At 43.7% G+C, this 25,042-nt stretch overlaps 2 protein-coding genes across 7 annotated transcripts in view; one reads left to right on the top strand and one right to left on the bottom strand.

Annotated features, from left to right (window-relative positions):
- XRRA1 (X-ray radiation resistance associated 1) overlaps positions 1–7,682 on the top strand; it is a gene marked incomplete at both ends in the record, with an annotated part of 58,356 nt that extends 50,674 nt beyond the window's left edge. For all 6 annotated transcript variants that reach the window (XM_080709706.1, XM_080709701.1, XM_080709703.1 and 3 more), the window contains 5 exons: positions 2,371–2,712; positions 5,976–6,177; positions 6,807–6,922; positions 7,103–7,208; positions 7,426–7,682. In XM_080709706.1, coding sequence (XP_080565832.1) covers positions 2,371–2,712; positions 5,976–6,177; positions 6,807–6,922; positions 7,103–7,208; positions 7,426–7,682 — 1,023 coding nt within the window. The remainder of the gene's footprint in view (positions 1–2,370; positions 2,713–5,975; positions 6,178–6,806; positions 6,923–7,102; positions 7,209–7,425) is intronic.
- Positions 7,683–14,055: 6,373 nt separating this feature from the next.
- The window catches only part of RNF169 (ring finger protein 169), a gene marked incomplete at its 3' end in the record, with an annotated part of 58,231 nt that continues 47,244 nt past the window's right edge, over positions 14,056–25,042 (bottom strand). The window contains exons 4-6 of the mRNA XM_080709430.1: positions 23,727–23,845; positions 16,489–16,588; positions 14,056–15,240 (exon numbers count right to left, since the gene is read on the bottom strand). Of these exons, the coding sequence (XP_080565556.1) occupies positions 14,056–15,240; positions 16,489–16,588; positions 23,727–23,845 (1,404 nt within the window). The remainder of the gene's footprint in view (positions 15,241–16,488; positions 16,589–23,726; positions 23,846–25,042) is intronic.

Raw genomic sequence — 25,042 nt, 5'->3', positions numbered from 1 at the left:
CCAGGAAGGACAAGACAGAGACTCAGAAAGAATAGTAGGAGCCATGGAGGTCGCTCAGCCAGTGGCCCCTAATTTACAAAGAAATTAAGGCCCAGAGAAGGCGGAATGGGGAGAAAACAGCCTTGACATTAGAAGGTATGGAATGGACCCGGATCCACTGCTTCCAATAGTTACCTGACCCTGGGCGAGAGTTTCAAACTCTGAGCTTCAGTTCTCACAGCTCCACAAGCTCTCAGTTGCTGAGAGGACTGGATGAAACACCAGATATGAAGATATGTCATAGCTGGGCATGGCGGTACATACCTGTAATCCCAGTACTTGGGAGCCTGGGACAGGAGGATCAGGTTCACGGCCAGCCTCAGCAACCTAGCAAGCCCCTGTTTCAAAACAAAAAAATCAAAAAAAGGGCTGAGGGTGTGGCTTGAAGGTAGAATGCCTCTGGTTTCAATCCCCAGTAACACGCCTGCATGCTTAGTATTGAGCTGGGTGTGGTGGCACAGGCCTGTAATCCCTGTACTTGGGAGAAAAAATAAAAAGGTCTGTGCATGTAACTTAGAGGTAGAATGTCCCTGGGTTCAATCTTCAGTACTACACTCATTAAAAAAAATGTTAGTGTTGGGTGTGGTGGCGCTTGTTAATCCCCGCGCCTGGGAGGCGGAGACAGGAGGATCGCGCAGGTTCGAAGCCAGCCGTGCTGGCTTAAGAGACCCTGTTTCCAAATAAAAAGCATAAAATATGTCTGGGAGTGTAGCCCGGAGGTAGAAGGGCTTCCAGGAACCCCAGTACCAAAAAAAAAAAAGTTAGTGTTGGGGTCCAGGAGACACCTCACCACCCCTCCGATCCAAGCTTCTGATAAGTGTAAATACCAGCAGCCAAATGAGAAACAAACCAGTGCTTCGTTAACCTTGACCAACGTCCTCTGGGCTAACATGGACTTCGGCTTAGGCCTGTCCAGCCCGGGGCTACCCATCAGTCCCCAGTGTGCTCATGAAGGTGGCATAGATGTGCAGAGCAGACCCGGCTCTTGGTCTCGTAGTTCTATGACTGCAGGCCTGGCCCTCAGTGCCTGGGCATGGGCAGGACAGGGGACAGTGGAACCTGCTGGGGTAGGCCTGTAATCAAGAAGCCGTGTGAGGAGGCAAATGGAAGACAGAACGGGCTGCTCGTGATGCCACAGAGCCCATCCCACCAGTGAAGCAAGGCCCAGGCACTGTCAACACGATCAACTACATTCCCCATTCTTCCTGTGAGGATGGGCGCGGCCAGTACTGATGGGGCAGAGAAAGCACGTCCTCCAGCGCTGTTCCAGCGCCAGCTTCAAGCAGCAGGTGTTGCTCCTTCTTCACCTGCTGACACATCATGGCACCTGGTGTTTCAGATGCCTATTCCCCTGTGGCATGAGATTTGAAAAAAGACTGGTTCTTTAAGGCTTCAAGTCCAAAGAGAGAGACAGAGAGACAGAGAGAGAAGACACATTCATACATATATATTTGCAAATATACTCATATATACATACGCATATGTGTGTATATCTATTTATGCACATTTATTTCTTTGTGTATATGATAATGTAAATTGAACCCAGAGGCATTCTACCTCCAAACTACACCCCAGTTCTATTTTATTTTATTTTAAAAAAAAGGTCTCACTAGGTTGATGAGAGTCTCACTACTTGCTGAGGCTGTCCTCAAACCTGTGATCCTTCTGTCTCAGCAGCCTTCCAAGTGCTGAGATTACAGGTATGTGCCACCACACCTGGTGAGGTTTTATATATTGTAAAAAAGGAAATATTTTCTTAAAGTTGTTTTATAAAACAGTCATCCTTCACATTGCTAGTCTGCTAGGTAGATTTGTGCACCGTATCCCAGTCTTAGCAACTTAGTGGGACCCTGTTTCAAGATAAAAAACAAAATTGGACTTTTTTTTTTTTTTTTTTTTTTTTTGCTCAGGGTGAGGTGGCATGGCGGTGGGACTCATTTCCCAGTACCCCACCCAAAAGGGAAAAAAAAGAAGGAAAATTGAGGTCCCTGAGGGCAGAGTGATACAGTCGGGGAAGCACCACCAGGCCTAGAGCCAGCTGCCATTATAAAGTCCAGGCTGTGCCACTGAGTCACTCTGACCTTGAACAAGTCACTTCACCTCCCTCAGTCCCAAGTTCCTCACCTACAAAATGACAGTTACTCCCTGGGTAGTTTTGGGGTATAGATACAACAGTTACTTCATCACAGGGCACATCAGGGATGCCCAGTATGGTTTCCCTGCCTGCCCCCTGTTCTTACCCATGGCTCTGACCACGATACAAGTGGCCTGAGGCTCAGGAGAGACTCTCAACTGGGGAACAAATTCAACCTGGCCTTTCTCCCATGACAGGTGAAAACCCAAGTCCTCAAGGTGCCAAAGCAGCCCCTGCTGCCCCACCACCCAGCCCTGACCACAGTCAAGTCTCCCTCAAGGGACAGGGCAGAGGTCGAGCTGGCCGAAGAGCTGCCCCCTGCTGGAGGCACTTCTCCAGAGCCACATATACCCTTGGAGGGCCTGGAGGGCCCCGGCTTGTCTCAGCGAACCTTCGTGCCTCTGCCCCCCATCCGCTCCAACTCCACTCTGCAGAGTGAAGAGACCAGGTCCCACACCAGCGAAGTACCTGCCCACCTGAGCCTAGAGCACATGTCGGATGAGGACGCCAAGAGCACAGAGTCCATCTTCCTGACCCAGGTGCCTGTATCCAGCCACCCATGTCCTCCGCTCACAGTGTCCACAGGGTCCAGCACAGCCCTTAGCTGGGGGCATGCACAGGGCAGGGCTGGAAAGCAGAAGGTAGCACCACTGGCCCACTCACGGGCCCTTTCCAGGAGCTCTATTGACCTGAGACTACAGATGGGGACCCTTGGGGACAGTTCTGGTCCCTGTGGCACATACAACATCAGGTTTCGGGTGCACTGTGTAGCTGCACAGTTTTCCAGAGGGGTTTGTTGCAGCCTCTGCCTCCCTGTCTAAAGTCATCTCACCTCTGATGTTGCCTCTGGGTCCTGGGATAGGTGGCTCAGGTGCAGGGGCTCCCCTAGAGGTGCTCACTTGCAAAGGCCAAGAGGGATGGGAGCAACACATGCACTCGGCTGAGACAGAGGGACGCCCAGGCGCTGCGGCTTGCAGCAGCGGAGGATCCTCTGCCCAGAGCAGGAGGGAGCAGAGGGCCGAGCTCTACGGACTGAGTTAGCAAGGTAAAGCCTGGGCAGAAGGAACAGTGTGGATCAACGTAGAGAGGAAAGAAATGAAAGTGGCGCATGCAGGAGCTTTGAATGTTGAGTGTCAGTGCAGCAGAGGATGGTGTGGGGGAAAGGGAGATTCAGTAGAGCACCCCCAATCCCCAAACCTGAAATCCAAAAAGCTCTGACTGAGATGTTTTGAGTGTTGACATGACCACAAGTGGAAAATTCCATACCATGAAACTTTGTTTGATGCACAAAATCATTTAAAATAGTAAATAAAACTGCCTAGAAGGCTATGTGTATAAGGGATATAGAAAATATAAATGAATGTTGTGTTTAGACTCGGCCCCATCCCCAAAATATCTTATTATATACACAATTATTCCAAAATCTAAAACACTTCTCGCCCCATACATTTCAGGAAACTGATGCTTAATCTGCGTAAGGCTGGGAGAGCTGCGGTGCCCTTAACTTGACTAGCTCATTCTTCCTGCCCCCTCTGCCTGCAATCTGGCCTGTTCAGTTTCTAGATGTACACTCGTCCCTACATTCTGCCTAGATCGTCCAGGCTTCCCCTTGCCAACTCCACTCAGTCTGCAAAGCTCGGCCCACTTCTCCCTCCTGCGTGGGGCAGAGGATCCTACCTTGCTCCAGGCTGCAGCCCCTGGACACCCCTCAGTCTCAGCGCCAACTGCATGCATTGGTCCTCTCCCTCTTTCCCATTCGCATGGGAGAACCTTAGGGCACCTGCACCATCAAGTGCATCCACACATTTATGTCTAATTCTGTGTCTCTTTCTTTACTCCACAGAGGAAATACAAATTCATAACAGCATAAAGTATATTTATGAGCAGTCAGGGAGGAGTATAATCAAATAAGTATTAAGAAACTAAGAGAGTTAGGTGAAAAGAAACTATGGATAGGAAAGGAAATAATAAGTCCAAGGGTAATTCTGTCACTTAAACATACACATCATACACCGCTGTTCTCAATAGCAGAGGTATTTGCCAAAATGCAACTCTGAGCTTCCTAGCAGCCAAAACAATATAATAGATTCAGTCACCATGTTTTAAAAAAGAAAAAAATCTTGTAACTTTTTTCTTTAAATGCTTATAGATTCACCTGTGAACTTCATCTCATCCTTGGCTTTTCTTGGTAGGAAGCTCTAAAATTACTAATTCAACTTTTTCACTTATGTTATAGATCTATTCAGATTTTCTTGAGTCAGCCATTTCAGCAGAAGGCTTAACCATATTCCCACATGAAGTACAGTTTTATGTTTATATAAAATCACTTAGATTTGAACCGGGCGTGGTGGTGCGCACCATTTGGGAGGCTGAGACCAGAGAATCGTAGTTCATGGACAGCCTCAGCTACTTAGTGAGGCCCTCCGCAACTCAGTGAGACCCTGTTTCAAAATAAAGAATAAAAAATAGGGCAGGGAGTGTAGCTCAGAGGTTGAATGCCCCTGGGTTCCATCCCCAGACCCACCAAAAAAACAAACAAAAACAAAAACAAAAAAAACCCCACCACATTTAGATTGGCTGAAATCCTCCATGGCTTGATATCAGAGTGAGGATAAAGAAAATATAGCTTGGGGCCAGGTAACCATAACCCTAGAACTTGTAGGCAGAAACAGGAAACAGGAGGACCACAGGTTTGAGGCCAGCCTCAGCAACTAGTGAGATTCTCAGCAATGTAGTAAGACCCTATTTCAAAATAAAAAATAAAACAGAGCCAGGTGTGGTGGTATACTCTTGTAATCCCATTACTTGGGAGGCTGAGACAGGATCATCTCAGGTTCTTAGCCAGCCTCAACAACATAGTGAGACCTTCCACAACTTAGTGAGACACTGTTTCAAAATGTAGAATAAAAAAATAGGGCTGGGGATATAGTTTGGAAGTAGAATTCCCCTGGGTTCAAGCCCCAGTACTACAAAAATAAATAAGTAAATACATAAATATAACTGGGAGTGCAGGTCAGAGGTAGAATGCCCCTGGGTTCAATCCCCAGTAACACACACACACACACACACACACACACACACACACACACATTAAATTTAAATAAAACTATAACTTGGGAGGCTGAGGCAGGAGGATCACAGGTTTGAAGCCAGCCAGTTAACGGTTAACACCCTGTTTCAACTGGGGGGGGGGGGCTGAGTGTATAGCTCAGAGGTCAAACAAACTCTCCTGAATTCAAATCCTATTGAAGGAGGAAGGGAGGGAGGGAAAGAGGAGGAGAGGAGGATGGAAGGAACGAGAAGGGAAGGAAGTGGCCTCAGCTTGGCACTTGGACTACACCCCGCTGGGCCCTGTTATCACTCTAGTGCTCACTTCCAATCGCTCTCTGATAGTGCCAGTGTGTAGTTCTCTGAGAGGCACTGTGGCATTTCTTACCTTTGCTCATGCTGTTCCTTGCCTACCAGCCATCCTTTCTCATCCTTGCAGTCCCCACCCCCTTCCCACCCATGCCTGGGGGGAGACAGCTCTCCCGCTCTCCTACACTTAGCTTAGGCTAAGGAAGCATTCCCTCCAGGGAGTTTCCGGGCTGGATGGGGGCTTCCTCAGAGATCACCCCAAACCACTATGCTTCCTTCTGTTCAAAGCATTTACCAAGGTGCTTGGTCCTAACCCAATTTCCTGCCTGATTCCTCCATGACAGTCTTAGTGTAGCTCTTACCAGGGTCCAGCATGGGGCCTGGCACAGAGCTGATGCTTATAAATGTGCAGGCAGTGAGTGGATGTGCTTTCTTCCTGGCACAGGTGAGTGAGCTGCCTTCCCTCACCATCCAGAGGAGTGACTTAGAGGTGAAGGAGAGAGACCAAAGGAGACCAGCCACAGCACCGGGAGAGAAGAGGAGGACTCGGAGGAAGCTCCCGTCTGCCTCTGTGAGCCCCAACAAGTACCACGGCTATGAGGAGCTGCTGAATGCCAAGCCTGACCCAGCCTTCATTGAACCAAAGGGTATGTGAGGGCTGGCCATCTTCTCTGCCTGCACCTCTGTCAAAGGCCTCCTCTGGGTGTCCTAGTTTGCAGCTCTACATGGAGGAACCCCTTCCTTGGGGTATCACTGTTTTGGGGGAATCCAGAGCTTGGTGAGAAATTTCAGCCAAGCTGGCCCAGCCTCTCTAGTTGCTCCTCAGAAAAGGTCTGATGAACAAAGGCTTGTACAGCCCAGATTCCTGAGCTCTTCCCAGCCCTGCTAAGTCCCAAACCCCAAATCCCAGATGCTCCCAGTTTGGCTTGAGACCAGGGAAGCGGCTCCCTTTCTGAGCTCCTTAGTTCAGGCAGATGTGTTAAGGCACCTGGTCTTCAGCCCTGCATTGTAACCGAGGTTAATGGGGTCACATTGGGCCCAGCCTTTTCTCCACACCAGGGCTGTTTCCACTGGGATACATGTGCACAGGAGACATGTTCATTGAACAGTGAACTTCAGGCACTGGCAGATCTGGGAGCAGGGTTTTCTTCTTGAGGACTCAAGTCTTTTACCAAGGGCTGCCCAGCGGCTGGGTGATGGAGGAACTGGGCTCTGCTAAGAGGTGGGGGAATGCATGTACGGGGTGCCCTGTCTCCGTCTTACCTTCTCGCCCTAGGCATCCAGAAAAATGCACAGGCCCTACAGCACATGTTGAAGCACCCGCTCCTCAGCCGGCCCTCCAAGCCCAAGCTGGATTCTCTTCAGAAACCCTACATTCCCAAGGAGAAGCGGGTGAGCACCCAGCCCTCCGGGTATGCAGTGATCCCCAAGGGCAGGGAGGAGTCCCTGGGGATCCTCCAAGGCCCTGGTGTGCCAGTGCTCACGGGCGCTCCCTCCTGGCTGCTGTGAGCGGCGGGGCCAGGAAAGCCAGTGTGCAAACCTGGGCTAACACCTGCCCCTTGCTTCTGCCAGGCCCAGAGGATCCCGATTCCACCCCCACGGAAGACTCGCGCCCAGCTGCTGGATGACATCCTCATTCGCATGCGGGACCCCCGGAACATTACCGAGGCTCCGCTAGGTATGGCTGTCTTCAGCTGCCAGCGCCCAGAGCCAGCAGTTTAGACCTCTGCCGGTGTGAGGCAAGGAAGGGCTGGTGTCGGAGCAGGAGGCCCTGGAGGGCATCTGCCCTTCTACCTAGAGACCCGGCTGAGGCAGGGAGTTGCGGAGGCTCGAGACCACCAGGCTGCGCCCCCCGCTGACTCCCACCTCCCCCGCGCTCCCTCCCGTCCCTGCAGGCGCAGTGCTGCGGCGGCGCGCGGAGCAGCGGCTGGTGAACCAGAAGCAGTACCTGGAGGCCAAGCGGCTGCTGAAGGAGTTCCGGGCTCGCTACCGCCAGCTGGTGCGCAGCTCCCTGCGGACGGTGTTCGGGGCCGGCCCGCGGTCCCCGGCCCGCCCCGCGCTCAGAGAAAGCCAGCCCAAGTTCGGCCGCTTCCTCGAGATCATGGATGAGTTCTGCCAGGACTCCGCCACGTCCAGTGACCTAAAGGGCTAGGGCTGAGCACGAGCGCGCTGCCCAGCCTGCGCCCCACCTTTCCCAAGGGCTCCGCGCCCCTCGCGGCCTTGGGCCGGCTGGGTTGGGCGGGGCCTGGGGGCTTGGCAGACCCGCTTGCTGGTCACAGTGGGGAGCTAGTCGGGACCTCTCCTCCGCGGGCCAGGCAGGACCTGGTGCCTGGCCCGACAGCAATAAAGAGCGAGTGCACAGAGCAATGCAGTGGATTCCAGGCATTCTTTCTTGGAAAAATCCTTGCTAATACATGCATCCCAGGGATCTTAGGGGACAACTTCCATGAGTCACACCCGTACAGCAGCCATGACACAGGCTAGGGCAGAACATAGGAGAATGAAGAGGCGCATCACAGAACTTAAGGTTCAGATGCGAAATATCTGCCCACAGCCAATGCAAAGTGGGCAAAACCAAGGTCCTACAGCCCCAGAATTGTGCTTTCTCTGTTGGGCAGCTTTTTCCATTGTGAGGGAGAAGATTGAGTGTGGGAGCAGCAGAGGGGAGGGTTTACATGGACTTTCCCAGGAGGATGCCCACACATTTGGCTGTGGCTCCTGTGGCTTTGCAGCTGCTGGGCTCACAGTAAAGTAGCTCTGGCCAAGGCAGCCTGTGTGGTGCCCCATTCTTGGTGGGTGCCCAGTAGGCAGCACCCCCTACAGGGGAAGACCTGGAGAGGCCACCTGGCTGGATTCCAGGATGCACCCTTAGGAAAAATGGTTGGGTGTGACCTAGTCCTCTGGGCAACCCTTCCTCCCAGGGATGCCTACAATTCAGACCTAGGTAGTAGGCCTGTGGTTCTCAGGGTACAGGAAGCAATGGACCAAGGATTAACGATCCTCAGTAAGGCATAAACCCCTCAACCTAAACTGCAACCAAATATTTGCATACTATACTATACTGCACAGTCTCCTACAAGCGGCTATTTAAATGTTTACATTTAGCTGTGGTCATACCCACAGTATGATGGTATGTCCAACAATATGGATCTCACCAGCTTGGATATCCTGGGTCCCAAAACCATTCTTACTCTGTTAGAAGAATCTACCCCAACAGTCACACTGTCACATCTTGCTAGACCACTCCCTTCAGCCACAAATGCCATCAAAACACAGGCGCTCAGGCTGGAAATGCCCCTTGGTGCATACGTCCCTGTCCCAACAGGCAGGCAGCTTTTTGCAGTCTGTAACAGTTGAGCTCCTGTGTGTACATCTAGTGATGGGGAGCTTCTAGACACTGGGGTTATGCTGTCTGCTTAAGTCCTTCAGTGGTCCCGGCAATGCTTTTTGGCTAAGAGTTTATTTGCTTTCTGCCCGCCCAGGCCAGCCCTTCACTGGTATGAGAACATCCTAAAAAGGTCACATGTGTGAGCCAGACATAACTTCAATTAAGGATACCATCTGAATAAAAAGGTTGTCTCTTCTAGACTTGGTTTTTATTTTTATTTTGTGGTACTGGGAATTGAACCCAGAGGCATTCTACCTTTGAGATTTACCCCCAGCCCTTTTTCAAATTTTTTGTTTTGAAACAATCTCACTATATTGATGAGGCTGGTCTCAACCTGTGATCCTTCTGTCTCAGCCTCCCAAGTACTGGGATTATAGGCATATGCCACCATGCCTGGTGGCTTGCTATGTTTTTGATGAGATTCTGAATTCCTGATTTGCTTCCTCATCTTAGAGACTGAGTAGAGTACTGGCCCCTTTTTTCTCATATGTAACCAAATGATGTCAACAGAGAATCCCCAGGAAGGAAGCTGCTGTGACAGTACCCAGTGACATGGCTACCCGCAGGAAGGCTGGCAACACAAGGCAGCCAAAGCATGATGTTCTACCATGGAGCACTTCCCATTGCAAAGACAGCATTCAAAAGCAAACAGCAGATGATCTAAGCTTAGCCCCTGTTTCTCTGAGATTGCCCTCCTGACACAAGACTTTGATTAGAAACAGGACATTCACTTTCATGAGTTTGCTTTACTGTATTCTCAACTTGGGCCTTGCCTCAAGCAGGCAAACATACATTGAAGAATGCACTTTGGTACTGTTTAAACAACACATCATCCCACTAGATTCCATGCCACCCCATTGTGGCAGAAGCATCCCTGACAGGGCATGCCCTGTTCCAAGTCCTTTGTCTTTGTAAAAATGCTCTTTACGATGAGTTGGAGAAAGGGCAGCCAGCAACAGCAGTCCACAAGGATCCAGGCCTCTTCTCCCATTCTATGTAGACAGCAGGTAGAAGAAATCATAAACACTAGACCACCAGGGAGCTGCAGCAGGTTGAATAACCAATAGACAACCCACTTTCTATTTCTAGGCAGGAGGGAAAAAGGCTCTTAGGACATTACATTTGTACAGAGTTAAGTGTAAACAGCACGTCAGGCGCAAAAAGAAAAAAAACCCATTAGCTGATATTTAAGATAACCATTTTCCCCTTGCATAGTATCGATTCTCTCATTAGGACTCTAAGTGCTCTGCTGGAGGCTCAGAGTTGGTGACATCGTTTTTGCAAATGTGGCTGAGGGACAGCCCTGCTCCCACTGGTGGCGCAGCTTGGAGAGTAGGTAATGCCAATCAGGGAGAATCTGGCTGCTGCCTGTTACTCTGGAACCAGGGCCAAAGGCTACTCTTGAGCCAACAGCTTGATATTTTTGAAGACTCTGTTCTATCTCATATTAAATGAGAGAAAAGGAAGATAAGCTTTCTATATTTTGCTTTTATCCAACTCAAGACTTCTCAAGATACCAGAAAAGGTAGGGAGGGAGCCTGCTCAGAGTTTGGGCTACCTCTCACATGATTAAAAGTTGCCACCAAGACACTAAGGAAGCATTTACTCATAAAGCAAAGAGTATATATTTTTTTCTCTAGGAAGAAAAAATGCTGAAAATACATAGAACAATCTATACATTCTAGTCTTGGCACTTTTCCTTCATCCAGTTTGAATAATCTCTCAACTGGTGACCTCTGTATATCTGTCAGAAAGCTACAGTGCATAACAACCATGTAAAGATGCATTTCTGGATCTTCTTCAGAAAATCTGAAATTCAGCATCCTTTTTATAAGAATCCGCCCCCCACCCCCCAAACCTCCAAGGTCCTGCTTTCTCACTGAGTCAAAAGAATTCATACCAGGCCACATTCAAGTCCAGGCCCAAAGACCACTCTATGGGCTGATGAGGGCTAAACAAAATCTAAGACCCTAAGGAACTATTGGTTTTGAAAGAAAAATGCAAGGCTGGCTGGTTTTTAACCCTTGGTAACTAAAATGACAATTATTCCAATCAAAATATATCACTTTCCAAGATTCCATATTTACCTTAATATAGTAGGGAGATTTTTCTTACTTGCGTATGTATTCAGAGGATATAGGTACATTTTCAGTTTAAAAATATTGGGAGAAAAGCTATTTTAAAACTTTCTACCTCCAACAGGAGGTACAGGGTCATAAACCAAGGTCCCAAAGTATCTTTTCCTCTCCCTGGAAAAGGACTGAGAACCCCTTCTCTGGGGGTACCACATTTCCTGGATTTCCTATCAGAATGATCCCACCCTCTCACCTCTCATAACTTTCCCCCAAAGCAAAATGCATATACAGAGGAACACATTTAGTAGGATGTGGGAAACTACTATGGTGAACTAGACTTCCATGATTAGTAAGAAAATATGTTTTATGAAATACAGTTTCATTCTAGCTCACCAACCTTCCCCACCATTCTATTCTTCATTCTTGTCTTTTTCTCTCACTCCCTACACCAAGGAATCCATGTCAACAACTCTATTTGTGAGCACATTCACAAGCAACAAGAGATGAAAGTTTTTCAGAAGGAAAAAAAAAGTGGTCAGATTTTAAGTATGCAAAGCATCTTAAAATACAGAAAATCCCTTAGTAGTTATTTTCCTCCTTCAAAACCAAGCAGCTGAAAGATGAAGTCTCTTCCCACCTCCATCTAAACTGCGCTATGTTTGAAGGGCACTACTCAGCAGAAAGTATAAGAAACAACTGACTATTCCATCCTTGGCATTACAGGAGGTACCCAGAGGACCTCGTGTCTCAATGGCCACTTAACAAGAAATAGCTTTCACTCTGTACCTGAAGCCTACACTTGTTGCTACTGCTATGCAACTTCTTAAAATGAAAGTATTAATTTGGGGAAATATTTAAAATATATATTTCATCTATTAAAAATATTTATCTTTTTTTTTTTACAAAAAATCAATTCTGACTGAAAAGCATTTTTAAAATTATTGATGCTATAGAAAAAGGTGGCAAATGGAAAAATAATTGTCTTTGATACTACCAACAAGACTTAGCCTTCCAATATTTACTAAGACCAAAAAGGAATACATGAAACAGCAGTAACTAATGCTTTCCCTATGGGCATCTAGTAAGGTCACCCTCCCTGCCCTCTGCAGACACGTGCCACTCTTCCATTTGGGGCACTGACATACCCTCCAGCAGTCCTTGGAGGCCATAAGTTACACAGGACCCAGAACTGAAGTGGTGTGAATATACAGTAATGAGACTGATGTTTGTTATATACACATCTGCACATGTGCATGCACACACACAGAACACAGAATACATACATTCAGGAGAGATGTATGCCAAAGTAGTCACTGAAGAGATTGCACATGTCTCAGTGATGACCACATGCTTCAGATGTCTCTTTAAACCTCTTTGGGTTCTGTGAGCTGCACAAGAAAACAGCTCTGACTGCGTTATAGCAGTACCTCGTTTATAATTCCGAACCCTCTTCCTGACCTACCTTCTTACCCAGAAGTTTCAACTAGCTTCTGGCTAGTTCCAAACTTAAAATTCTCTCCAATAACTCCAAAAGACTGAAGATCTGCCCTGAGAAGAAGGTGCCATAGTTACTCCCTTAGTAAAAGGAGAGGTTAGAACAGATGCCCATTAAGGTCCCTTCCAATTCTAACATTTTATGAGTGAGTCTATGTCTCTAGATGTTTCTAGATTTTGAAGATAGTTTCAGAAATGTTTTCACCAAAGGCAACATCATGAAAAACAGACAGAGTATCCTGCTGGGGCTACCCAAGGAGGACATCATACATTGGAATTTATAAGCTCTGGAAGGTTTAACATGCCAATCATGTGATTATAGTAACAGTTCATACATACACAGGGAATGCCAGCCCATCTGAGATTCCCTAAAATTTTACCTTCATCCTTATTTTCAATGAGCCCAGATGGGCAGAAGCACCAAGCACCACCAGTGATGCAAAAGACACATGGTGTCAGCTGCTAAGGAAATAAACCCCAAAGGTCCATGGGACTGAATTTACCAGCTGCATCCAGCTAGATACCTTGTTTCCATAGTATGGAGTTTCAGCATTGTTCTTTGCCTGACTTTGGGCTATTTTTTAAGGATTTTAGAACAACAATGCAGATAACCATTCACCATGTGGAAAGTAATAATGACACCCACTGTAATTTTTCTTATAGGTGGGACCCCTAGGAAAAGAGAAGACTGTAAAATGGGAGTTGGGGAAGGATAACTGCATAGTATATGTTTGCACATCCTGTCAATTCTACACAATAGGTGTTCAATACCCAGCCAGCTTTCCCTAGGTATCCCTGGCATACTGTTGGGTTACAGTCCATTTGGACAATTTATTTATATGGAAAATCCATGGGATTTGTTGTCAGGAGACCCAGGGGTCAGTCTGGGGAGTGTCACTTAGTTGTTGCGAGAACATGATCAGCACTGCAGTGTCATCATATAAAAACAAGCTAATACCACTTTCATGTTATGTCTCGTAGTAAAACCATATGGCGTTAATCAATGTTATTTTTTAAACAGGAAATATAAATTAACTTTTGTAGAAGCATATGCTTGACTGATTTAGGTGGGTATAGTTACTTGTGGCAAGAGGGACATAATTAGATGTTAATTTGGATCTCCCAAAATACTACACCGTTCCACTTCTTTGAAAAAGATTAATTTTTATCTGCAAGGCTGATTTAAAATGGGACCCTGTTGAAAGAAGTCAGGCGTTCTATCATTTGAGAAGGTATCCCCTCTTTCCTCTACCACTTCTAATCCTGGCCATTATGCTCCTGAGTGAGGCTACTCCAAATCTCATTCAAAATAGGTGCTGCCAGATTTGGCCCAGAAGCCCCTCAGAGGCGATCACTCAGGCAGGGTGGGGGTGGGGGTGCTTCTGGCCTGGGTCACAGAGTAACAGAGATGCAGTTCCCTTGGATTCTGACTACCAAGATCCTGGAACTTCTCAGAACCACACTAGACAGTGCCATTAAAAGAAACCCCAATGAGAACACTCAGTTCTTCTGGATAAATGATCAAGGCCAAAGACCTTGTAAAACTAGGTAACACTGTTCATTAAGCACTACTTGGCCCCAGCGATGCTGCTGGACCTCAAGAGATACTGATCCACGCTTCCTTTTCGCCGACTCGCAGTCCGCCTCTCATTATCAAACATGCGCTGCAGCTGCACAGCCAGCTGTCGGTCCTTTTCCTCCTGCTGCAATTTCTGCTCCATCTCTTGCAATACCGGGTCTGTAGGGGCCAGACTGATCTCACTGCTGGTCTGTCGAAGCTTCTTAAGGGAGCAGTTTTGTTCCAAGTGCTTGGTCTTACAGCGTCTTTTCCGGCCCCGCCGCAAGGAAGGGAATGGCTCCTCACCCAGGCTGTCTACCAGAACGCCATTGGCCAGATCAAAGTGATTGAATGTCTTTAGCTGTTTCTTTGTTTTGAGGACTCCACCCAAAACATTGTTTTTGGGTAGCACTGAATTAACTGCTGAAAATTTCATGGCTGTGCTAATACAGGTTTTGTCTAACTTGGCATCTGGGGTTGAACCTGAACCTTCAAACTGCTCCCCCTCTACAGAAGTCCCACTGGCTCCCACTTTGAGTTCTGAGGAGCAGCGAGTTTCCAGCAGGATCTCAGTGCTACTTTTATCATCACAGTCTGGTTCTGCTTTTGTTTGGCTAACAGAGGGGAAATACTCAGGGTCAGCTAGGGTGGGGCCAGTACACTCAGAGAGCGCCTGACCACTAGAGAGTCTTGAATTTAAAGCCAGAAATGGCTTCTCCTTGTTGGAATGGATAATTTCAGAACTTATTAAGTCTTCCCCCATTTCAGAGGCCAGAGAGGTGAGAGTAGCTTTTGAAAGGGTCTTTTTGATCTGCCGCTCCTGAAAGATCTGCTCCCACTTTTTGAGGACCCGTGGACTGGCCTCATAAGAAGTCTGCTTCTGCAGGCTTCTGTTCAGGTTGCGAGGTGTCGACTTGATGATGAGGGGACTAAGCACACGGCCATCAGGGAGTCTCTTAGGAGGAGTACATGGCGAGCAGACGATGGGCTTGAAATGGTTCAGTTCTTCAGAGATACTATCATTGCTCTCAGGGCTGATAGAGCGCTCTGGCTTATGCAGGGAAGACAAGGATGAGAGGGAGCTGAAGGGAAGACGTTTTTCAATGGTTAAGTCAGGGGCTGAGAGGCAGCGGTTGTTTTGGGTGGACAAGAGGACACCAATGATGGGGTTGGAAGCTGGAGGCAGAGTTGTGACCTGAAAGATATTACCAAGATTATATATACATTGGCCCCAGCAACTTAGACACTGTTTCAAAATAAATTGGGGTTGGGGGTGTGGATCAGAGATTGCCCCTGGGTTCAATCCCAAGTACCACATTAAAAAAAAAAAGATTGGGTGTGGTGGTGGAAGCTTGTCATTCCCCGCGCTTGGGAGGCGGAGACAGGAGGATCCCACAGGTTTGAAGCCAGCCTTGCTGGCTTAAGAGACCCTGTTTCCAAATAAAAATATAAAAAATAGGTCTGGGAGGGTAGCCTGGAGGTAGAAGGGTTTCCAGGAACCCCTGTACCACCAAAAAAAAAAAAGAAAGAAAGAAAGAAAAAGATTATATATACGGATATGCTAGTATTTTTTTCTACATAATTCCTTCAGGATGATGGAGGGATAGGGAAGAAAAGGATAGGAAAAGGAAAGAAGGGTGATATGAGCCTAATAAATGAGAAAGTCCCTAACCTAAAATGCACACCACTTTGCAACAACTCCTACACACTTGGAACAATTAATGACATTAAAAATTTAAATAATGAAGCCGGGTGTGGTGGCACACGGTTGTAATCCCAGCATTCGGCCAGCATTCAGGAGGCAGAGACAGGAGGATGGTGGTTCAGCTTTTTTTTTTTTTTTTTTTTTTTTTTTGTGGTACTGGGGATGAAACCCAGAGGCTTTCTACCTCCGGGCTATACTCCCAGACCTTTTTTTTTTTTTTTTTAATTTGGAAACAGGATCTCACTAAGTTGCTGAGAGCCTCACTAAGTAACTGAGGCTGGCTTCGAACCTGTGCGATCCCCCTGTCTCAGCCTCCCAAGTGCTGGGATTATAAGCGTGTGCCACCACACCTGGTTTCAGCCTCAGCTCCTTAGTGAGGCCCTTCACAACTCAGTGAGATCCTGTTCCAAAAACAAAACAAAAAAAAAACACTAAAAAATAGGGCTGGGGTGTAGCTCAGAGATACAATGCCCCTGAGTTCCATCCCCAGTACTGGGGAAAAAAAAAATCTAAATGGAAAGAAACATCTAGTACATTGAAAAAGGTTTCTCTTCTGGTCCTAATATCACCCATCTGGCTATTACTTAATTCTTCACATTCATGTGGAGAATTCTCCAATATAACTAATATATGTCTGGGACCCATCCTGCTTCTTTTCATTTGAAATGGTTTCTCTAGGTGCAAAAGACATTTCAGAGAGCGACTCGAGGCCCTGATGGCCTGTGGCTGAAGTGTTACCTTGGCTTTGCTGGCTGGAGCTGTTCTGAGTCTGCTCTTCACTCTGTCCTGAGCTGTGTCACTGCAGCTCTGACTCCTCTGCACCTTGGAGGTGAGCTTCCTAGAAAAAGAATATAAATAAAAAACAAATAGCAAAAACTAGTCCATATATGAATTTAGGAAAAAGATGACAATTTCTTTTATGCATTCTAAGCCTCTCACCAAGAAAGGCAATTTCCTTGGGCAGTTACAATAGAAAATGAGTTAACTTATTAACATAACATCTTCTAAGAACAAATCCTACCAAAAGAAAAAGAGTCCTCTTATACACCTGTAATTCTTCTAGTACTTGGGAGGTAGAGACAGGAGAATTGTAGGTTCAAGACCAGCCTCAGCAACTTAGTGAGACCCTGTTTCCAAACAAAAAATAAAAAGGGTTGGAGGCGTATCTCAAAGGCAAATGCCCCGGATTCAACCCTAGTACTAAAAGAAGATGTAGTTACAGCTAAGTGCTTCTTAGTAGGATGGATTTTTTAAAATAGAATATATAAAAGGTACCATCAAAAGCTGCTGCTAATGCATTAGAAGGTTATAAGTAACTACCATATAAAAGTTTTATCAGTACAGTCACTAGACCCCTCTCCCTCATATTAATTCCATGGAATTATATCTAAAAAATAGCCACCAAGTCAGAAGTGTAATCCCAGTACTTGGGAGTCTGAAACAAGAGGATCAGATTTGAAGACAGCCTTAGCAATGTAGTAAGACTCTCAGCAACCTAGTGAGACTGTTTCAAAACAAAAAATAATAAAGGGCTGAGTTCAATCCTGTACCTCTCCGAACACACACACACACACACACACACACACACACACACACACACACACACACCCCAAATCCAAATCAAACAAGAATAATAACAAAAAAGAGGTCTTCTTCCTAGAGGCTTTATGCTACAAGTTGGACAATTCTGATTCTCTCAGTTTAATCTACATACAGGCACAAGGTCTATCTCCTTCAAACATTCCACAAGTATATACTGAGTCTCTATAGTCTCTATTCTGGGTCAGAGACCATATTAAGTTCTGGAAATATAACAAACAAGATGTTACCATGCCTTAAAAGATTTTTAAGCTTATTGGGGAAAATGAGCAGAGGCAGCTCTGGGACCCATTAAGAAGGTTTGAGGAACAATGAAGTAGAGTGGGAAGGGCAGTAAACTTAAAGCCAAGAAGCCTTAATTCTAGATCCGCTTTCTATAATTTGTAGCAGTCTAAAATCCGGCACGCCATGTTCTCTCTCTGGGCTTTAGTTTTCCCATCCAAAATACAAAAGGATTGGATAAGATGATGTGTGAGGGTTAGAAAAGATGATGTGACTCTTTCTAGCTCTAAGAGTCCATGTTCCAAAAGAAAATAACAAAATGACAGTACCAACTCTAACCCCTAAAGGCTAATCAAGTACCAGACATCACTTACTTAAGATACAATTGTATGTGGAATGGCTACATTGGTATTCCTGTGCACATATTTACATGTGTGTGTGCACGTGCAATACATATGTGCAATACATATATATTACTGCATATATATGATTTTTATTGTAAAATATATATAAAATAAAATTAAGCACTTTAACCATTTTAAGTGTATAGTTACATTGTTGTACAACCATCATTAATCAAATTCTTAAAATATATATAAAGTCTTAAATACATATATTTAAAAATAGTCTTATATATTATATATTATAGTATGTATAATATATATTCTCTCTATATATTTTAAAAGAATATATATACATATATATTTATACCTTTTAAAGGAAAAGATGGCTGAGTTGATTATATTTCTTTGGTTATATCCTATTTCCAAGAAGAATTTAAGGTGATTTAAAGTTAGAAAAAAAAAAACCACATAAAAACTAAGCATTAATGGAGAATACAAACCACATTAGTAAGTATAAGAAGGGAATAGCAAAAACTATTTTTTAAGAATTACAGGCTATGTTGGAACACCATCATGATTCAATTTATCCTAAACTTTCTGACAGCCAAAGCAATGAGGAAATAAAACTAAATATGAAACTGTTAGGAAAAAGAAAAGACACTAACTCAACAAGAGAAAATTTTTCTAGGATGAGTTTAAAAATTAGTCATCATGTTTTTAGTTTGGTTCTGGTGGAGAAGATAGAAATGAAGACTGAAGAAAAATCAATTTTTAGAAATGATTTTTTATCTTCTAAAATGAAAATTTAACTTTAAAACTATACATCCCATTTACAGTTCAAATTAATGTGTGTGTGTGTGTGTGTGTGTGTGTGTGTGTGTGTGTGTGTATTGACCAAGAGGCATTCTATCTCTGAGGTACATCCCCAGCCCTATTTTTTATTATTTACTTTGAAATAGGGTGTCACTAAGTTGCAGAGGGCCTCACTAAGTAGCCGAGGCTGGCCCCGAACTTGGATCTTCCTGTCTCAGCCTCCCAAGTACTGGGATTACAAGCATATGCCACCATACCTGGCTTCAAAATAATTTTTTATTAACAAATATTTTATGGTTAACCTAGAAATGATCCCAGATTAATCATACTTCTATCTGCCTATCTGAAAGAAGTCTTCTTCCCAAAGGGCTGTAGAATTTCATTATAGGGCTATAACAGTCTCTTTACTGTGAATTTTTCAAATGAAAATTAGTTGATCTGCTGGCAATATTCACGATCAGAATGTGCTGGTAACATTTCTTTCGAAGTAATCATCTCATCAGTCAAGCCTATTCACTCCATACATTTATGCTGAAGAAAGAAATCTTCAGAAAGTAGATAAGAAAAAGAAATAGTAGATTCATTCAACACAAATATTGTTAGAGACAGGAGAAGCATAGTCAGCTTCAGTTAATAAGGACCTCTGCAACTTAATGAGACCTTGTTTTCAAATATATAAAAATATATGCTGGGCGTGGTGGCACACGCTTATAATTCCAGCATTTGGGAGGCTGAGACCTGGATGATCGTGGTTCGCGGACAGCCTCAGCTACTTAGTGAGGCCCTTTGCAACTCAGTGAGACCCTGTTTCAAAATAAAGAATAAAAAATAGGGCTGGGGTGTAGCTCGGAGGTCGAATGCCCCTGGGTTCTACCCCAGAAACGCAAAAAAATAAATAAATAAAATAAAATAAAATAAAATAATGTATATATAAATTTATATAGGTATATATTATATATATGTATATATATGTGTGTGTATATGTATATATGTGTATATATGTATATATATACATATATATGTGTATATATGTATATATATAAATTTATATATACACACACATATATTTATATATATATGTATATATAAATAGAGCTGGGGGTGTAGCTTGGAGGTAGAATGTCCCTGGGTTCAAACCTCAGTACGGCAAAACAAAAGCAAAAACAAAAGCCAAAAACAAAAACAAACAAAAACAGAAAAAAAATTTGAAATATTCAAAAACTACTATAAGTAATACTAAATTTTTATTATGATAAAACAAATATATAATAAAATTAATCATTTAACGATTTTAAGGGTATATTTACAATGTTATACGACCATCATTAATTGCATTATTTTTAAGTATGTCTATTTTATTTTTCTTTTTTCTTTTTCTTTTTGGTGGTACTGGGGTTCCTGGAAACCCTTCTACCTCCAGGCTACACTCCCAGACCTATTTTATATTTTTATTTGGAAACAAGGTCTCTTAAGCTAGCGAGGCTGGCTTCGAACCTTCGGGATCCTCCTGTCTCCGCCTCCCAAGCGCGGGGATCACAAGCATGCGCCACCACTCCCAGCATGTATGTCTATTTTCTATATCTGTTGTTAGTAATAACAATTCTATACTGTTTTCCTAAAAATAACTTATAACTAAAACTTAATATTTTCTTACCTAAAGAAAAAGATATAGATGGGCGTGGTGACTCATGCTTGTAATCCCAGCATTCAGGAGGCTGAGACTGGAGGATCATGGTACAGCTACTTGGTCAGGTCCTCCACAACTCAGTGAGACCCTGTTTCAAAATAAAGAAAAAAAATTGGGCAGGGGGTGTAAATTGGCAGTTGAATGCCTCTGGATTCCATCCCCAGACCCACAAAAAATAAAAAAAAGAAAAAAGAAAAAGACATGTTCTAAATAAGAGATGCAACTTAACAGTATTAACATAATTGATTTTCCTACACCTAAGGTTTCCATGACATCAGCAAACTATTTCCTAAAGAGAATAATCTTACCAACTAAATCTCGTTATATTTTAAGTACACATTTATTCAACATCATTATCAGGCTATTATATTTAGCATAGGTGCAATTTTTTAAAAGTACATTAATATCCTTTGTTGGAAAGTTTTATACATTCCACAGAACAGAAATGACAAATACTTGTTAGCTAGGCATGGTGGCACACACTTGTAGTCCCAGCTTTTGGGAGGCTGGGACAGTAGGATAGAAGTTCACCGACAGCCTCAGTTACTACTTAGAGAGGCCCTTTGCAACTCAGTGAGACCCTGTTTCAAAATAAAGAATAAAAACTGTGTGGAATCTATAAAATAATTTAGGGGAAATTATCTTTGTAAAATAAATGGTATTATGCTTTAACCCCACTTTTAACTTTTTTCTTACTAATTTATAGAAATAGACAACATTTTGGATAAAGATGTTGAATTCTATGAAATCACTCTTTTTAATTAGTTCTCATCACTGTTTAGTTGATCACTCTTTCTATGAATAATAACCATTTCATTTCTTTCTTTATAGCATTGCTGCCTTAATATGATAGCTAGGATATAGCATGATATTGAATAAAAACAGTTCTGGCAAGAAAAAAATAAAATAAAATAAAGAATAAAAAAATAGGGCTGGGGGTGTAACTCGAAGGTAGAATACCCCTGGGTTCCATCCCCAGTACCGCAAAAAAAAGAAAAAGAAAAAACACTTATTATACAATTAATCACAAATACAATCCTGGAGGGTTTTTTTTTTTTTTTCCTATAACGAGTATTATCTAACACATGTCTTCTTTGTAGCAGCTAGGCCCTGCCACCCCTGTGCCTGGCTGAGTTCACCAGTCTGTTATAATCTATAATTTCCTTGTCACTTCTCTGGCTCTTCTCTCTTGCTAAGCTTTGTTTCCTGGTGGTAATTAAGACCTTCTGCCACTGTCATGGGTACTGTTTTTGTTGGAACTGTCATAGCCACCTTGGTTTTGTGGTTTGGCAAAGTACTAGCCTTCTGACCAGAAGGGCCAGAGCTTCTGCCTCTAAGATTTCTTCTTTCTGTGGGTCCACTATAGCTTCCACCACCTCCAAAATAGCTTCCAATCATTCCCAGGTCCATTGTAAACATCTCCACTGCCATCATCATATCCACCACCATGATGGCTGAAAAGCACTGAAGTTTCCTCAAAACCAAAGCTGTAATTGCCAACAAAACCACTTCATAACTACACCAAGCTTCCAGACCACTTCAACCTACTCTTTAGCTAGACAGAGCACTAGACTTCTCTTGCTTTGACAATGCTTTCCTCATTACACAGTCGTGGCCACTGATAGCAAATTCCTAAATGACAATCTCATCCAGAGACATGGTTGTCAAAGCTTGCCACTGCCTTGGTCAGTCATGATTTCAGTCACTTCAATTTTCCTATTCCATTTAAAATATTCTCTTAGGTAATGTTCATTGGTGTCTTAATGCTACCAACAAATTCTTTTCCAGAGTCAAGTGGGCACCTGGTCTTGGAAAATCTTCTCTTGAGACATCCTTCTTTGGTTCCAAACTTTCACTCATCTTGTGTGGCCTCACAATCATGGCTTCATCTGCCTCCTCCACAGTGACACATCCAGAGCCTCTGGAGCACCTGGTGTTTCGATTTCTCTTACACACAATCTGTAAGTATTCCCCATCGCTCCCAATGGCTCCTCAGACTCTTATCAGTTGTTTAAAAGCTCAGCTCTCTAATGAGGGAAAGCTTTACAGCTGTTCTGGCTCTTTAAGAGACTGACTGAGGCATGATGGCTGTGGAAAGAGAGACCTTAACAGTGCTTCCTCAGGGAGTTCATGGGCAGAAAGGACCCAAATGACTGTCTTTATAATTATGCTAAGAATTGGACTTAACCTAACCTTGAAATTTGGAAGAAAATGAGCCCCGAAATCCAGAAATGTATAATATTGATTAAAACATTTCTCAACAGTAAAGTCTAAAGCAAATGTTTTCCTATTAATTAAGTCCAATTATGGCTCAGTAACACAGGATGAGAGAAAGAATAGACTAGAAGGAAAAAAAAAAGATATATAACAGATATTCCTGATGCACGTAGTCAAAAGCACACTCCTTTGTATAAGCTTTGCAACTCTTCCCATTAATTATGGCTCAGTAACACAGGATGAGAGAAAGAATAGACTAGAAGAAAAAAATATATATAATAGATATTCCTGATGCACATAGTCAAAAGCACACTCCTTTGTATAGGCTTTGCGATTCTTCCCATTAGAGAAGAATTTTCAGGCATCTTAGGTAATGACATTTTAATTTACTACCCACCCCCTTTCAAAAGAATGAATTACTAGAGTACAAAGGTAGAAGCAGGAAATGGCAATAAGTAATTAGCCTGCTCAATATCTACTCCAAATAACTTGGGAAATTTTCTCTTGGTATCATAGACAGATTTTAATATTAATTTATTTTTCTAAGTTCACATTCTAAGTTCAAATGAAAGAAATTAATTACAGACTTCATAAAGCAACATTCATTAGTTTCAAAAAGTATTTATTGTGACCTGATTGAAATGAATGATTTGATTTTCTTCTATTTTCAGTGGATTCCTTGTATGTATGTATGTATGTATGTATGTATGTATGTATGTATTATGTTTGTGTATTTGAGTTACTGGGGATTGAACCCAGGGACATTCTACTTCTGAACTACACCCCCAGGCCTATTTTACTGTTTATTTTGAAACAGGGTCTCCTCTTTGTGGAGGGCCTTGCTAAGTTGCTGAGGCTGGCTGTGAACATGCGATCCTCCCACCTCAACCTCCCATGTACTGGGATTGCAAGCGTGTACTACCACTCATAGTTTAGCACTTTCTAATTCATATTTGAAATCTCGGTTCCTACCTCTTTCTACCCTTTCCAACTCCCCTCTAGTAGCTACAACAAATACCTTTGCTCCTCCAGTCCCTTTTGCCTCAGGCCCCCAGATGAAAGGACTCTGACTGAATTTAATATCAGTTCCTTACCCTGCCAGGAAAGCTAAGGAATAAGAGTTATTCTTGGAAACAAATGCCGAGCGATGTGTCTGTATCATCTGTCCTCGAGAGGGTTCTTCATTCTCTGAGTCTGAGAGACGTGCAGGACACTGGCAAAGAGACAAGAGAGACAAGACAGTCTACTTGGGTTCACACATAATCTACCCTAGCTGTAGTTTCAGAGCTCTCTTTCTCTAAGTCACTTTCCTTGGAGTTTTAATATGTTTCCAAATGCCCCTAAAGATCTCAATCTCAAGTGCAGCTCAAATTTAATATATCCAAACTCAAACTGATTATTTCTCTTCTCTAAGCCCCACCAGCCACTCCTCCAAAAAGCCTCAGTGCTAGCTATGCTTCTTTTCCTTCCCTTACCATCAGTCATAAAAACATTTGTTGTGTAAAGGTTTTAGGTACTCTGTTACATCTAAATATTTACTTTGCTTACTCTTTACCTTGGTCCCATTAAATAACACTGATCAGTCTCTTTCTTTCACTTATATCAAACAAGCTGAGAATAGTTAATTTGTCTAGGATTATAGAGTTAATAAGTGGCTAAAGCTGGTTCTGGTATACTTACTAGCATTGCCTTACTTAGATTCTCATCATCTTCTGCCTCAATCACAGCCATCTACCTACTGAGTCTCACTTACTTCAGGTTTTCCTCCTTCGAATACCCTCCATACTACCAAAAATTATCTCACTAAGTTGATAAGGGTTTAAGTTCCTACGACTCGTTTCAAACCTGCAGTCCTGCTGTCTCAGCCTCCCAAGTACTAGGATTACAGGCGTGCACCACCACACCTGGCTGTACCATAGCTTTTAAAACCTCTACGCTTTTGGACATATGATTCCCTTTGCCTATAATTTCCTGATTCCATTCTCTGCCTATAAAATACTCATTGGCCTTTCAGAATCATCTTAAAGGTTAACTTCCTCTGAAGAGGCTTCTAAATTCCCCTACAGTTAGTTTTTCCTTCTTGTCTATGCTCATTCATCATTCATTTATCTTCATTTCCCTTTGGAGTCCTTTTTAGAGGTTTTCAATTTACAGTTGAAGTGTATGTGTGCTTTACAGAGGACTGAACCCAGTGGCATTCTATTTCTAAGCTATACCCCCAGCCCTGTTTTGCTTTTTATTTTGAAACAAGGTCTCACTAAGTTATAAAGGGCCTCACTAAGTTACAGAGGGCCTCGCTTAGTTGCCAATGCTGGTCGTGAACCCATGATCTTCCTTCTCTCAACATCCCAAGGTACTGGGATTACAGGAATGCACCACCCTTGAAGTCTTTTAAATTTGCTTTTTACAC

This window comes from Muscardinus avellanarius, assembly GCF_963383645.1.
Source record: "Muscardinus avellanarius genome assembly, chromosome: 1".
NCBI lineage: Eukaryota > Metazoa > Chordata > Mammalia > Rodentia > Gliridae > Muscardinus > Muscardinus avellanarius.
The sequence above is the reverse complement of the archived record's forward strand: the minus strand, read 5'-3'. Positions and strand labels throughout refer to the sequence as shown.